General features: G+C 35.7%; 1 protein-coding gene across 10 annotated transcripts in view; it reads right to left on the bottom strand.

The window, feature by feature from the left end:
- NT5C2 (5'-nucleotidase, cytosolic II) overlaps nt 1–14,950 on the bottom strand; it is an 88,100-nt gene that overhangs the window by 40,156 nt on the left and 32,994 nt on the right. Inside the window, exon 3 of one of the 10 annotated variants that reach the window (XM_036336118.1) lies at nt 13,087–13,117. The exons of the other annotated variants lie outside the window; for them this stretch is intronic. Coding sequence (XP_036192011.1) covers nt 13,087–13,100 — 14 coding nt within the window. The 5' untranslated portion in view covers nt 13,101–13,117. The remainder of the gene's footprint in view (nt 1–13,086; nt 13,118–14,950) is intronic. 10 annotated transcript variants of the gene reach the window in all.

The following is a 14,950-nucleotide window of genomic DNA, read 5'->3' as shown; positions in this document are numbered from 1 at the left end:
GTCTATTGCTAAATCTCTTCTTTGCCTTTATTTCATAAGTAACTGTGAGAAGAAAGAATGCTTTAAATCACCTAGGAAACTTGTTAAAAATAACTCTGCCTGGGCTACCCTCACCCATTAATGATCTAGGACAATAGTCTCCAAAGAAGACTAACTGCACCAGGGAATGCAGAAGACTCTACTGGGGAAAAAAGAAGATATTAGATCTTCTACTTATATTTATTTCATTATTTTAAAGTATCTAGTTTGTATATGTTTTCTATTATATATAAATAAGGATAATATATAATTTGTAAGTACATACAAGAATGAATATTACATATTTTAAGTGATGAAACACTCAAAAAAGTTTGGAAACCACTGATTTAGGTATTGATTTTTTTTAACTCTTCACCAACATATATAGTGTTTTAAATTTTAATAGAAAACATTCCCTCTTATCTTAGAATGTATCCATTTTAAATGAATAAAAATAAACATTAGCTTAAAATACTTTAATTGATAACTTAAAGTCAATTGGCCCTTAAAATTCAGAGCTTTTTTGAAAAACATAAAAATCATTAATTACTCACTTATGTGTGCTATGTACACTCGATTAGCTCTGTAAAATTAGCTCCTGAGAGAGATGTTACATAAAATATTTATACTTTCTTTCCCTAGAATAACCTGGTCTTCTAGAAAATCAATATTTACTTTGTCTTGGGTAAATGGTGGAGGAAAGAGGAAAAGAGTAGCGCAGTGATTTTCAACCTTTTTCATCTCATGGCACACACAAACTTATTAGTAAAATTCTGTGGCACACCAAAAAATATATTTTTTTTTGCTAATCTGAGAAAAAAGTAGTAACAATCGTTCCTATCTCCCCTTCTAATTCACACTGAACGGCTATTGCTGTGTTGGCTGTTGTCGTTTCTTTAATTTAAGGGAGAAGTGGTCAGTGTCCCTGACTCAATAGTGAGGTATTGCACGCTGTAAAAATTCTTGCAGCACACCAGTTGAAAATCGCTAGGGTAGCAGATAGCTGAAAGATACAAAGAGCTAGAGAATAAATGACACCCACCCAAACCTTCTCAAAAACTTACCACTACCTCAAATATACCATCATGACCCTTCTAGCACTTTACCAAACTTCACCCTGCTGTTACTGATAAGAGCGCCTTCTTTATTATCATTTTTCCCCAGTTACATAAATCCTTTTGAAGTCATGACAGGGGTAAAAACACAGGAATGCTTCTAACTCTGGAAACAATGTTGCCACTGATGCTTAGGCTTTTCAAACACACTTTCAATTCAGGCTAGGGTGCCAACTGGATCAAATCCTTGCTCAGAGCCCAACAGCTGACATGCCTAAAATATTCTGTGGGAATTCAGGCAGGAACGACTGGGAAGATTTTTCTTCCCTGTGATACAATCCAGGAGAGATATGTAGGACCACACAATAACAGAAACAGTTTTGATTCTAATAGAAATATGATGGGAGCTGGTTTGAGGCACAATGAAAAATTAGGGAGAAAAGAAACTTTGCTAATATCACTCAATCAGTGCTTAAGATACAAAGAAACTATTAACAGACCCAGCAAGATGTTTTACTAGTTCCTTTCTTGGCCAGAAAAGAAATTGAGCCTATTGGCTTTATCATATTTTTTTAAAGGATATAAACATCATAATGCACCTTGGTATTATCCATACAAACTCTAGAAATGACCTATGTCAGTAACATGAAAATCTATTGTTTTTGCCAAAATAATCACTGCTAAATTTCCATCAAATCGCATTCTTTCTTCTTTGACTGATTGGTCACTTTTTTCAATCAACACATTTGTTAAATGCCTACAACAAAGCAAGTACCATTTTGTGACATATATTCCAGAAGCTATCCTTCAGGGAGTAGTCAGAGCTAAGAAACTTTCTCAGTACCTAAAATTAGGAAGTGAGACCTTTTCCCATTAAGATCTTTTACCAAATATCTTTTTATTTTCATTCAAAGTAAGTTACCTTCACCCACAGAAGCAATTACTGAACTTAAAAAAGAAACAATCGTTCCTATCTTCCCTTCTAATTCATGTCTATTATGAAGCAAAAAGAAAAACCTTACATATATTCTCATCTCTTCTGTTCTTTCCCTAGTTTATGCTACAAAACATGGGAGGAGGGGCAATAGGGAATTCAATCTAATTCCTGTGCAAATATCTAAAATGCATAAGGAAACCTATAACGATAAAATGTAACAGCTACATTACAGATAACTGCAATAATATAGTATATGTTACATTTTACAAAGATAATAAATGTTCAAATGCTGAAAGTATGCACTCACCAGCAGAGAAATAGCCTTGAGCCAGAAATACCATGTCTCCAGGACACAGTCTTCAAGGAAAACAATCTCTTGGCTCAAACTAATGATTATTCTTTACTGTTAAAAGCAAGTTTTAGGTACTATATCAATTAAAAGACTGGCTCACTGTCCCACCACGCATTTAAAACAAAAAGATACCTGCCTTGCAGAATCCAAAATTTCTATTGGTTTCAGGACCTTGACTATCTTTGCCAATGTCAGTTTACTGTGTCACTTTCTAAATTATTAACCAGTGAAACATATTCCACCTCTATCTTTAAGAGCTTAAATATATTTGTGAAATTCCAAAGCTTGCTTTAAATAAAGTACACAGTTGCCACCCTAAAAAGCATAACTGAACTAACGCATCCAACCTTAGAAGACAGAAATTCCTACATACACACTAAGTCATCTGCAAGATACAGATTTGAGCATGAACAAGAGAAACAATCTTTAGGAAGCAGATACAGGAACACATAAAACCAGACAGACTCCAACACAAAGACCAATGTAACAGCTCTTACTATCATATCCCACTGTAGTAAGGCATGAAATATGAAGAAATTCTATACAAGTAAACATACATATTAACTATAAAAATAAGACTTAATATAATATGAATTAAGAAGAGTGATCTAATATTTTCCCACATAAGGACCATGAACATGCAATTTACTAAATTTGAAATTTTGTACATAGCAAACTCAATGGTTTTGAGATTTAACACATAATTCAAAGCAGCATTACCTCATCTGTCACTGGTTGCCGTTTTGCAAAGTGTGAAACTATCTGAATCAACTAGTTCTTGAAGTCATAACAAAATTCTTCTTCAAATCCCTGGGATAATTTTTTATGACTTTAACCTAACTTCAAAAAGATTTTTTAGTCTGAAACCAGGCCCTCAACAGCATGTAACTTCTGGGACAGTGTTGGAGAAAACACCTCTGTGTCTAATTTAACTTGTCACTGGATCTCACTGTTGCTCCACACAAATCCATTTGGAATAGAATTTCTTTGGCAATGGTGAACTTTATCCCTAACTCCTCCCACTGCCTACGAGTCACAATTTCCTGGCCAAGTGCCCAAAGCAGTTACTGCAACAACAAATGAGACTAAGGATACAAGTATTAAATCTTCTTGGGCAATCTTCTTCCCTTCTTTGGTTATAGGTTTGTATAATCGTTACAATAAAAGAAAAGAAAAAGTTACAAATGCTTTTTTGAGAGTGCAAATTGAGATTAGGAGCCAAATGATGTCTCTCTCTCTCTGTGTATATGTGTGTATTTACTTAATAGAAAAATGTTATTATGTAAATTTTTGTTGAAAACCTAATTTAGTGTTTTATCCCCAAACTAGTTCCTATTTTTGCTACTGACACTCTAATTTTCCCACTTAAAAAAATCTAGTTAATATCTTTTTATTCTTTCTTCTCCCTTAAATCCACATCATCTCAATAATCTCATGTGCCTTTGTTTAAATTTCCAAATGTCTCTGGATCCCAGATATTTTATTCAATTCACACTGCTAACAATCTGTCCAGGTCTTCATTAACTTTTTCTTTTTTTTTAATCCTCACCTGAGGATATGTTTATTGATTTTAGAGCGGGAAAGAGGAATGGGAAGGAAAGAGCAGGGGGAGGGGGGGGGTAGAGTGGAGAAGGGAGAGGAATAGAAGAGAAAGAGTATGTGCTCATGTGTACACATGTGCCCTGATCTGGAATCGAACCCAACACCTTTCATGTATTGGATGATGCTCCAACTCAATGAGCCACACTGGCCAGGGAAACTCATTAATTTTTTAGCAACCATCTCCTAATTATTCTGCTTACACACGATTGCCAATTAATTGCTTTGAAGTAGTGCTACTCCAAATGTGGTCCACAAACTAATGCTATTCTGTGAACAGTTGTTATTAATCCATGACATGATATATATAGAAACTATATTTAAAAACTTTTATAGCAATGACAGAAAATTTTTGTTAAATGTGTAATTAAAAAAGTAGACGTACATTTTATGTCTCTTCATTTTCTAGTATTTCTTTTTTATTACATTTTATAAGTGTACTCATTTGAAACAAATTGGAAATTTTTTTAAAAACTGGTCTTTCATCATATATAGTTTGAGAAGCACTGTCCTAAAGCAGTTGTATTCATGTTGTTCTTCTACCTAATAACATCAGACATTTTTCACTACCTGCCCACTAATAATTACAAATTTTTATTATAAAAATCACAAATTTTTTTATAAAAAAGTTTATCTTCATGAACTTCAGGCTTTCACCATCTTTCCAAAATCAGTTTTATGTTACATTCTCCACATCATGCACCTTTTGCTATAATCAAAATGAACTACCTGCTATTCCGGAAAGGTCCACTGAGGCTTTGTTTTATGGTGTTTCCTATACCTGAAATATCTTCCTCAGTTTTCTCTATCCTATTTTTCAAGACCCAGCAATCTCAAGTGACTTCTTCAAGAACTATTGACTTCGAGAACTATGTGACAGTGAGCTTCTGGGTTTCAGATTACTTTTCTATCTAAAGAGATTTCACCAACAATTAAATTATATAGAGTTGTGATCTAGGTGAAAGGTCTGAATATGCAAAATCCTTTATTTTGGCACTTACTATATTTTGTCATATACATAAAATATGTAGGTAGTTCTTGTATTCTTAACTGGATTATAAACTTTGAGGCCAGGCACTGCTCGATATAATTGACATTTAATTCTTCCCTTTTCCACTCATTAGAACAAAATATCAGTGATGAAAAGGATATTTTTAAAGAGAGAATTCAAGTTATTGTTAATTACACAAAACAATGAAAAATAAAGATTAGCCTACAATAGCTATTTTCAACTGGTGCACCATAAGACATTTTTAAAAAATATATTTTTATTGATTTCAGAGAGGAAGGGAGAGGGAGATAGAAACATCAATGATGAGGGGAATCATTGATTGGCTGCCTCCTGCACACCCCCTACTGGGGATTGAACCAGAAACCCAGGCATGTGGCCTTGACCTGAATCAAACCCAGGACCCTTCAGTACATAGGCTGACGCTCTATCCACTGAGCCAAACCGGCTAGTGCCCATAAAAATTTTTTAAATATGCAATACCTGACTATATAGTTAGGGGCACTGACCTCTTTTTCCTTAGATTGTCAAATTTAAAAAATGACAATAGCCAACAGAACAATAGCTGCCCGGTGTGAATGAATCAAAATTATACCTATTTTTTTGTCAGATTGGCAAAATATATATATATTTTTTGATATGTCACAGAATTGTAGTAATTAGTTTATATATGCCATGAGATTAAAAGCGTTGAAAATCACTGTCCTAGAGAATAAACTAGAGGTTTTCCTAAAAGGAAATAGGAAAATGAGAAACAAAAATCAGAAAACTAATTTAGGGAAAAAAATTAAGTACAGGACAGATATAAATATTTGTGCCTGCAGTAACTTTTATTTAGAACACCCAAAGATTTCAAAGAGTTCTAATCCAATACCTAGCATAGGGCCTTGAGAAAAAAACAAATATTTAACTGAACTAAAAATTAAACTTAAACTAAAAAGTTAATAGCAGTTAGTGGTTGCTAGAGGCTGTGTGGGGAGGAAGGGATTGGGGAAATTTTGTTAATGAGTACAGGGTTTCTTTTGGGGGTAATGAAAATGTTCTAAAGTTAGATAGTAGTATTGGTTGCACAACTCTGAATTCACTAAAACCACTGAAATGTACACTTTAGCCCGGCCAGTGTGGCTCAGCAGTTAAGCATTGAACCAGGGGGTCACGGTTAGATTACAGTCAGGGGCACATGCCTAGGTTGCAGGCTCAATCCCCAGTGTGGGGCATGCAGGAGGCAGCCGATCAATGATTCTCTCTCATCATTGGTTTCTTTCTCTCTCCCTTTCTGAAATCAATAAAATATATATTTTTAAAATGTACACTTTATTTTTTTTTTAAATATATTTCATTGATTTCAGAGAAGAAGGGAGAAGAGAGAGAGAGATAGAAACATTAATGATGAGAGAGAATCATTGATCGGCTACCTCCTGCAAGGCTGCCCACACTGTGGATCAAGCCCGCAACCTGGGCATGTGCCCCTTACCAGGAATCGAACTGTGACCTCCTGGTTCATAGGTCTACGCTCAACCACTGAGCCACGCCAGCCAGTCAAAAAATGTACACTTTAAAAAGCTGAACTGAATGGTATGCAAAGTATCTCTCAACTAAGTTGTTAAAAACTTAATGGCAAGACTATAGTTTGCCTTAGTGTCCCCATCCTTCAGTAAAAAGTACACTTTTAGATTTTGGTAATCTAAAAAATATAGGTAAGAACTTTCTAATTTATGAAATGGATTCCTAAAAATTGAAAGTTCAAATATCATGGGTATATAGACACAGCAAGAAATTTTGGACTAGATTATAAAAGCAAATATTTTATTTAGTAGCATTAGTTTTTATTTTCATAAATCCAGTCAGTTACTGCTTACTAATTTGTCCTAATATTTTCTCTGAGGAACAACCTCAGGAAGAGTACATTTGGTTTATCAGATTGTAACAGATCAGCACCCGTGCTTTAAAAGTCTGAACAAGCAGCATATTATCACTTCTAAAATAAAACATAAATTCAGAAACTTGTAAAGCTAGAGTATCAAAGGGACATATCAAAGCTAGAATATCCATAATAAGAGGGGAAAAAAGAAATAAATCTACAGCATAGAAGGAGCAATATAGAAAATCTGTGCATCTCCGCCTCTGAGTCAGGGAGAGGCAAAACCTCCCAGAGAATCTGAACAAGAGCCATATGTCTGCATTCACACTACTAGGAGATGGTTAATACTGTCCCCCTAGGTGACTAAAAGACATGAAATGCTCTCTGGAAGAACTCAATTGTAGGTGGTTATACTGCTAGATGCAGCCCAATTTCAGAGATGTTTAAAAGTGAAAAATTTTTGAGAGTAGTGATCATACTATGTTTCCACCAAAGATTTTAAAGCAAACTTTAAAGAGATTCATTAAAAATGTTTGAGACATTAATATTCCCTTCACTTTCATTCTCAGATGAAGAAGCTGCAGTAATAAGAGCAGGATGATGGGGAATAAAAGAGAGAATAAAATAAGAAAAATATACAAATTAAGGGAGAAACCAGAGATAACTACTTCTGCAAATAAATATACTATTCTGAAACTTCAGTCTAATTAAACTTACTTTTTCCAATTCCTTTCCCCCCATTTTCCTCTAAATTCTTACTTTTCTCCCTATTTTTTTTTAAAGTAAAGACTAATGTAGAGAGGATAAATTATAAAATGCAGCAAATGTTCAAAACTGAACTCTGTGGGATAAAAATGAGAGAAGAAAATACAATTATCCATGTTATCATTAGGACAAATTAACAAGTTACGGACTATGCCTATAATGAAAAAGACAGGTCAGTCAAAATTTAGAATTTAAAAGCAAATGATAAAACTCATTCTGGCCTCTTACCTGAGACAGCAGCAGTTTTAATAATAAAAGGCATTCTAACAACTGTAGAGGACTAGGGTTCAATCATGACACTGAAAGGAGGGTGCATTTTTTCCTGCATTACTCATCCCACAGCACCTATATTTCCCCAAATATATTCTCTTGAATATGAATTAAGAATATCTTTTCATTTATAAAAAGCTAATTAAGCAGGTTAAGGAACTGTTCACGTCTCTCCCACCAACTTTATTGAAGTATGATTTACTTAAAATAAAATTCACCCATTATAAGTGTAAAGTTTGGTAAATTTGGCAATTGTATACACTGATGTAACAATTACCATAATCAACCCCAAACATTTATTAATGTCCTTTTGCAATAGCCTCCCCAACCCCTGGCCCCAGGCTATCACTGATTTATGATTTGTCATTTCAGGTTTCTTATAAATGGAATTAATCATCATGTAGTTGATTCCTGCACCTCTTTTTCCTAGCACAATATTTCTGAGATTCATTTCTGTTGTTATATGTACCATAATTAGTTCTTTTATTTCTAAGTACTATTCCACTGTGTGAATATACCACAATTTGTTTACCTATTCAATTAATGGATTATTTTGGATTGTTTCCAGTATTGACTATTATAAACAATGCTGCTATACAAATCTGTGTGGACATAGGCTTTCATTTATCCTGAGTAAACAAATACCTAAAAATGGAATTACTAGGTCATATGGTAAGTTTATGTTTGATTTTAAAAGACATTGCTGCCCTGGCAGGTTTAACTTGGTGGATAGAGCGTCGGCCAGCGGATCAAAGAGTCCCGGTTTCGATTCCGGTCAAGGGCACATGCCTTAGATGCAGGCTCCTCCCTGGCCCCAGCCTTGGTTAGGTCTCATGCAGGAGACAACCAATCGATGTGTTTCTCTCACATCGATATTTCTCTCTGTCTTTCCCTCTCCCACTCTCCCTAAAAATAAATGGAAAAATATCCTCAGGTGAGGATTAACAAAAAATCCTATCTAATAAAGAGGGAATATGCTAATTGACCCTCACACAGTTGCAAAGATGGCGGCACCCACAGCTAATAAGGAGGGAATATGCTAATCGACTGTCCCACCCTCAAAGAGGTGGCACCCACAGACAATAAGGAGGGAATATGCTGGCTGCCCCGCCCTCAAAGATGGCGGCGCCCACAGCCACAAAATTGCAGGGCCCAGTCCCCTCAGCCCCGCAGGGACAGCAGGCGCTCCTGCCTCCGGAGTTCCCCAGTCCCCTCAGCCCCCAGCTGCCCAGGGCCAGCCCAAGGCGCAGGTAACCAGGGCTGGCCGAGGCTTGCGCTACCGGCAGTGGCAGCAGCAGAGGTGTGATGGGGTGTCACTTTCCCCTGATCGCCGGGTCACCTCCCACCCTGAGGGCTCCCAGACTGTGAGAGGGGGGAGGCCGGGCTGAGGGACCCCCCCTCCAGTGCATGAATTTTCATGCATCGGGACTCTAGTAAATAAATAAAAGACATTGCTAAAACTGTTTTCTATTTTGCATTCTCATCATCAATGCAGGAGAGTTCCAGCTGTTCCACATGGTCAATGTTTTTCATTTTGGTCATTCTAATTAAGCAATTTTCAACCAGTATGCAGCAAGAATTTTTGAAACATGCAATACCCCTTTTCCCCAAGATTTGTCAAATTAAAAAATGAAAACAGCCACCCAGCCGGCATGGCTCAGTGGTTGAGCATTGACCTATGAACCAGGAGGTCAGTTTAATTCCCGGTCAGGGCACATTCCCGAGTTGCGGGCTAGATCCATAGTGTGGGGTATGCAGGCTGCAGCCATTGATTATTCTCTCTCATCATTGATGTTTCCATCTCTCTCTTCCTCTTCCTCTCTGAAATCAATAAAAAAAACATTTTTTTTTAAATGACAAAAGCCAACACAATAGCCTTCTAGTGAGAATGAATTAAAATTATAACTATTTTTTGTCAGATCAGCCAAAAAATATATTTTCTGGTGTGCCATAGAATTTAGTAATTAGCTTATGAGTGCCAGATGGTGAAACAAAATTGAAAATTGCTGTTCTGGTTAATTTAGTCATCCTAGTGGGTGGAATAGTAGCTCATTGAGGTTTTAACTCATATTTCCCTAAGGTTAATGATGTAGAGCATCATTTCAAGTACTTATTAGCCATATCTTTTTCTGTATGTGAAGTATATATTCAAATATTTTGCCCATTTTTAAACTGGGTTGTTTGCCTTATTATTGTATTGTAAAAATTCTTTATATATTTTGGACGTAAGTTTTTAACATATACATATATATATATATATATATATATAGAGAGAGAGAGAGAGAGAGAGAGAGAGAGAGAGAGAGAGAGAGAGAAGAGTTTCTCCTGGTCTGTTTTATTAATGGTGTCTTTCAAAAAGCAGGTTTTTGTTTTTTAATTTTTGATGAAGCCGTTTATCAATTTTGTCTTTCATCTTTTCATGTATTTTATCTAAGAAATCTTTACCTAATTCAAAGTCACAAAGATTTTCACCTACACTTTACTTTTAACTTTTATATATAGGCCCATGATCCATTTTACATTACTTTTATATGGCTTTGCTGGGGTCCAGCCCCAGCAGGTCCAGGGGTCCCCAAAGGTGTGGACGGAGTCGGCGAAGAAGGAATGACACGGAAACAGCGTTCAGTTGATCAGCAGCCTAGCCAGGATCTCTAGCCAAGTTCTGGTCAGGATCTCTAGCCAAGTTCTGGTCAGGATCTCCAGCCAGGTTCTGTGTCCATGTTCTCTTGCTAGGTTCTCCAGCCAGGTTCTGTAGCCATGTTCCCTCGCTAGGTTCTCCAGCCAGGTTCAGTCACCAGGTTCTAGTCAGGTTCTCTTGCCATGTTCTATCCAGGTTCTGTCTCTAGGTTCTTCAGCCAGGTTCTCTCGCTAGGTTCTGTCTCTAGGTTCTGACTCCAGTTTCTGTCCAGGATCTTTTGCCATGTTCTCTCCAGCGAAGTTCTTCTGTCTCTAGGTTCTGTGTCCTGTTGTCTTGTTACATCTGTATTTATACCAGTTGATTCCAATCCTATCAATCTCTATTCCAAAGGTTAGGACGTTTCTTATCTCCATTCCATGGAGTAAAGATTATGTAGCTTAAGCATGATTGTTTGTAGTTAAAGTGATTAATTACCCGCCTGGCACTTAGTTATAAGGGGTTTTATTCCCTCCCTAACTTCAGGGGAAAATCCCTACCTGGGGAAACAATCTTTCTCAGAGAGGTGACCTTGGTTAAAACATAGTGCCAAGAAGGTGAGCAAACATATTAAGAACAGTATGCATATATGCCAGGTCCCTTGAAACAGCAAGGATGGACCAGCTCCCAGCATGGTTTGAAGTAAATGTTTATTTTTTTTCAATATGAAATTACTTTGGACTCATTGTTGAAAATCAGTTGTGGGTCTATAAACTCCCTACATGATCTACAAAAGTCTATCCTTATATTAATACCACACTGTCTCAATTACCATAAGTTTACATAAGGCTCAGTATAATTTTTGGTGATTTAACTCTTATAACGATCTTTTCCTATTACTATTAGGAGAAGATTTCATTTATGTCAAATGACAGCTGTACTACATGTCAAAATATCACATATACAAAAATTGTAAAAATAAAAATTCTTTTCATCCCAAAGTACAAAATTTATCCATTTATTTCTAAAGATAGCAAAGGAGAATAAAAGCTAAATGATTTCATATATGTGTTCATGCATTTCAAATACACTTGTTTCATTACCTATTCAGACAATACAGATATTGCCCTAGGGGCCCCTGGAATAAACCTAAAAGAACATGTCAGCCCTTATAATGTCCTTTGGTTTATATAGATCCCTAACTAACCAATTCTAACATATGCTTTACCTTAAGGGGAAAACTAGCACAAATTACTTCCCAAGAATTCTGACTGCACCTAGAAATATGTTTCTTCTTAAATCTATAAACCAGGTTTATAAATAACTATGTGTACAAGACTAACAAATATATCATCAGCATCTGTGATCATCTTTATCATAAAAATCATTTAACAACTGCAGATTTGTACCCAGTACGGGAAGGTAAGAAAACATATAAACCTAAAAGGCAGTCATGAGTGGTCTAAAAATAATATAATTACATTTGCCATAATTCATTTTCTTTACCCAATAATGAGGTCTAAAAGTAGCAGTAGAGAAGGCCAATTTCATTTTGTTCATAATCGATACGTAATTTGATTTAAAAAATTATAAGCACAGCACTGAAATTGTTTCAGAATTTCTAAAGGAACAAAGAACTAGGAAGAAACTAAGAGTCTGCAAAAAATCAAAATATTATTGTATTCTTGAAGGTCTTTTTGAGAGATCTATGTCCTATTTAATCAAAGGGAATGTCTCTCTTAAGCAGCGGTTCTCAACCTGTGGGTCACAACCATCAGAAAACACACATAGCATATCAGATATTTACATTACGATTCATAACAGTAGCAAAATTACAGTTATGAAGTAGCAACGAAAATAATCTTATAGTTGGGGGTCACCACAACATGAGGAACTGTATTAAAGGGTCGCGGCATTAGGAAGGTTGAGAACCACTGCTAAAGTCTAGTATGCTTGAAGGCTAGAAAGGAGATAATCAACAGTATGCAGACATTAACCTACGTGTTATCTATTACAGTGACCACAAAAAAGAAAATCAGTAATTCAGACTCAGCAGCAAAAGATAAATGTTAAAACAATAAAAAACCTAATCAGAACTATTTTACATTGTAAAGAGAAATAGGGGATTCAAAAAAATTATTTTTTGCCAACAATGCCCAGAAGGAAACAAAATCATAGGCTGATTTCACTCAGTCTTTCACACCATTTTCTCAAGGTACAATTTATTTTTAAATGCCTCTGAATTTTTAAACTTCACTCATTTCTTTGCAAAACTCTTTGGTAAGACACTGATTGCTTCTAATACTCATAAATACTTTCTATCAAAAACCAAAATAAGTTTACCACACAGTAAATAGGGTGTTTAAACTCACCAAATTCCTATTAAGATTATCCATCCTCAGTGCTGTTTTTCAAAATAGCAATAGTACCTTTACAGTATATTACATGTGAAACACTAACAATGTAAGTTTTCAGCTGAATTTCTTTCAATCTCTACTTCCACTCTAACTGGTAAGCACTGCTTATTAATCTTCCAATTCACTCAGATGACTAGAACACCTCTTTGCTGAGAAAAATAAGGAAAAAAGAATAATAAACTCACTTACCCTTCCTTAGACATTCTCAAAGATCTACTTCCTGTGGATGAGAATACAGGATCAACAAACAAGCTTCACTGATCTCTTAAGAACTGTAGCTCATTTGTTAAAGCACAGAGAACTCAGGCCCTGAGAGGCCCAACAAATTCGGGCACAATGCCGAACCCCAGCCAGGCAATATCTCAGTGACCAATACCCTCCGCTTTAAATATTTGAAAATCTAAGAATAATAGGGAAAAAAATGGAGAGCAGGAAAAATAACTAAAGGTCAGAACTGTTTAAGACCGGCCAGTTTAAGGAGAAATCCAAATGGCAAGTTCCGGTAAGAGACAGGAATCGTTACTGGCAAACACACAGAAAAAGCAAATTTACCCCCTAATGAGGTCTGCCAACAGTACACAAACAATGTGAGTTTCACAGAATGCAGCAGCCCTAGTCAGTCCAAGTAATTTTCAGTTTATTCTGAGGGGGGGGAATCAACGGGATACATGTTTTAATTATCAGTTATTTCCTCCCTTCGAAAATGAACAATTGAACCACACGAGAAGAAAGTATGTGCAGATCATATTACAGGAGGAACCTAAAGTATTTCCACACTGAAGTGTTTTTTTCTGATCATTAACTGCCTTTAAGGAAAACATCTGTTACTCAATCGCCTGAAAATTTCAGCTCACATGAAAAGAAATTTACAGATCTTTGGCATATGGGGGATAAATCCAGAACATTTTAAAGGTTAATTCCAAATCTCAGAGCAAATTGAGATTTGAAAGAAAAATATCTGCAACATTCCTGCCTCCTGACCGATATAATGCATAGGGATTATGCAATAGGGGAAGAAATAAACAAGTGTGCTAAAGTCTAAGAACACAGAGATGGCAAATAAATCCTCCTAGTGGTGATTCAAATTAAAAATAAAATTTACATATCTTCAAAAAATACTACTTAAATTTTAAAAACTTTATCTCTTTAAATATTACCTAAATATCTTACCATAAGGTTTCTATTATTAAAATGTTTAGTTTTTTTCAGTTTATTTAGAAAAGCAGTATGGTATAATGGAAAGAGAATGAGCACTGAACAACTACAGTTAAATCCCAGCTCCTCTACTTTCTGGCTTTGGGACCTTTAAACTTAGCCTGCGATTTTTTAAATATATAGAACACAGATAAGGTCTAGTGGAGTTGTTGTCTGTCATAAGTACATTAAACTCTCGATTCTGCAGACCTTGATTTAATGGATGTTGGATTTAACTGACAAAATTTCCAGTCCATATGTCATATGGTTAATTTTAAAATGCTTTTAACAAAGATTTGTTTATAATTAATGTTATATTTTTTGTTATTGATTCACTGTTATTTTTAACACATTTTAGCAAATAGGCCATATGTTCCGGGGGGGGGGGGGGGGGGGACGACACTGTAGCGATGTTGCTGACAAAAATAAATACTACAGCTTACATATTTAAATCCAAGAGCCACCACTTATAAACAATGTTTGGGGAATGACTAACACGTGATCACATCGCATTTCAGGTGGTAATTGCTTCTGTCTTGTGGAATGACTTTCTGCAGCATTTTGGGGTTTTGTTTATTTTATTTTTTCCATCATCTTTTATCCCCTTTGGCCCTCTTCCACTTCCACTCATTGCTGAGTCAAATGGTAAGTGTCTCTAACATTGTAAGAAACTACCAAACTGTTTTGCAGAATGACTATATACTATTTTGACTTTTACCAGCAATGTATGAGTTCCAGTTGCTCCACATCCTTGGCAACACTTGGTATTGTCAGTATTTTTTATTATAGCCACTGTAATAGGCATATACATTGTAGTTCTAATTAGTATTTCATAATGGCTAATGATGTTAAACATGTG

This window comes from Myotis myotis, unplaced genomic scaffold, assembly GCF_014108235.1.
Source record: "Myotis myotis isolate mMyoMyo1 unplaced genomic scaffold, mMyoMyo1.p scaffold_m19_p_15, whole genome shotgun sequence".
NCBI lineage: Eukaryota > Metazoa > Chordata > Mammalia > Chiroptera > Vespertilionidae > Myotis > Myotis myotis.
Note: the sequence above shows the minus strand (reverse complement) of the source record. Positions and strands in the feature narration are given on the sequence as shown.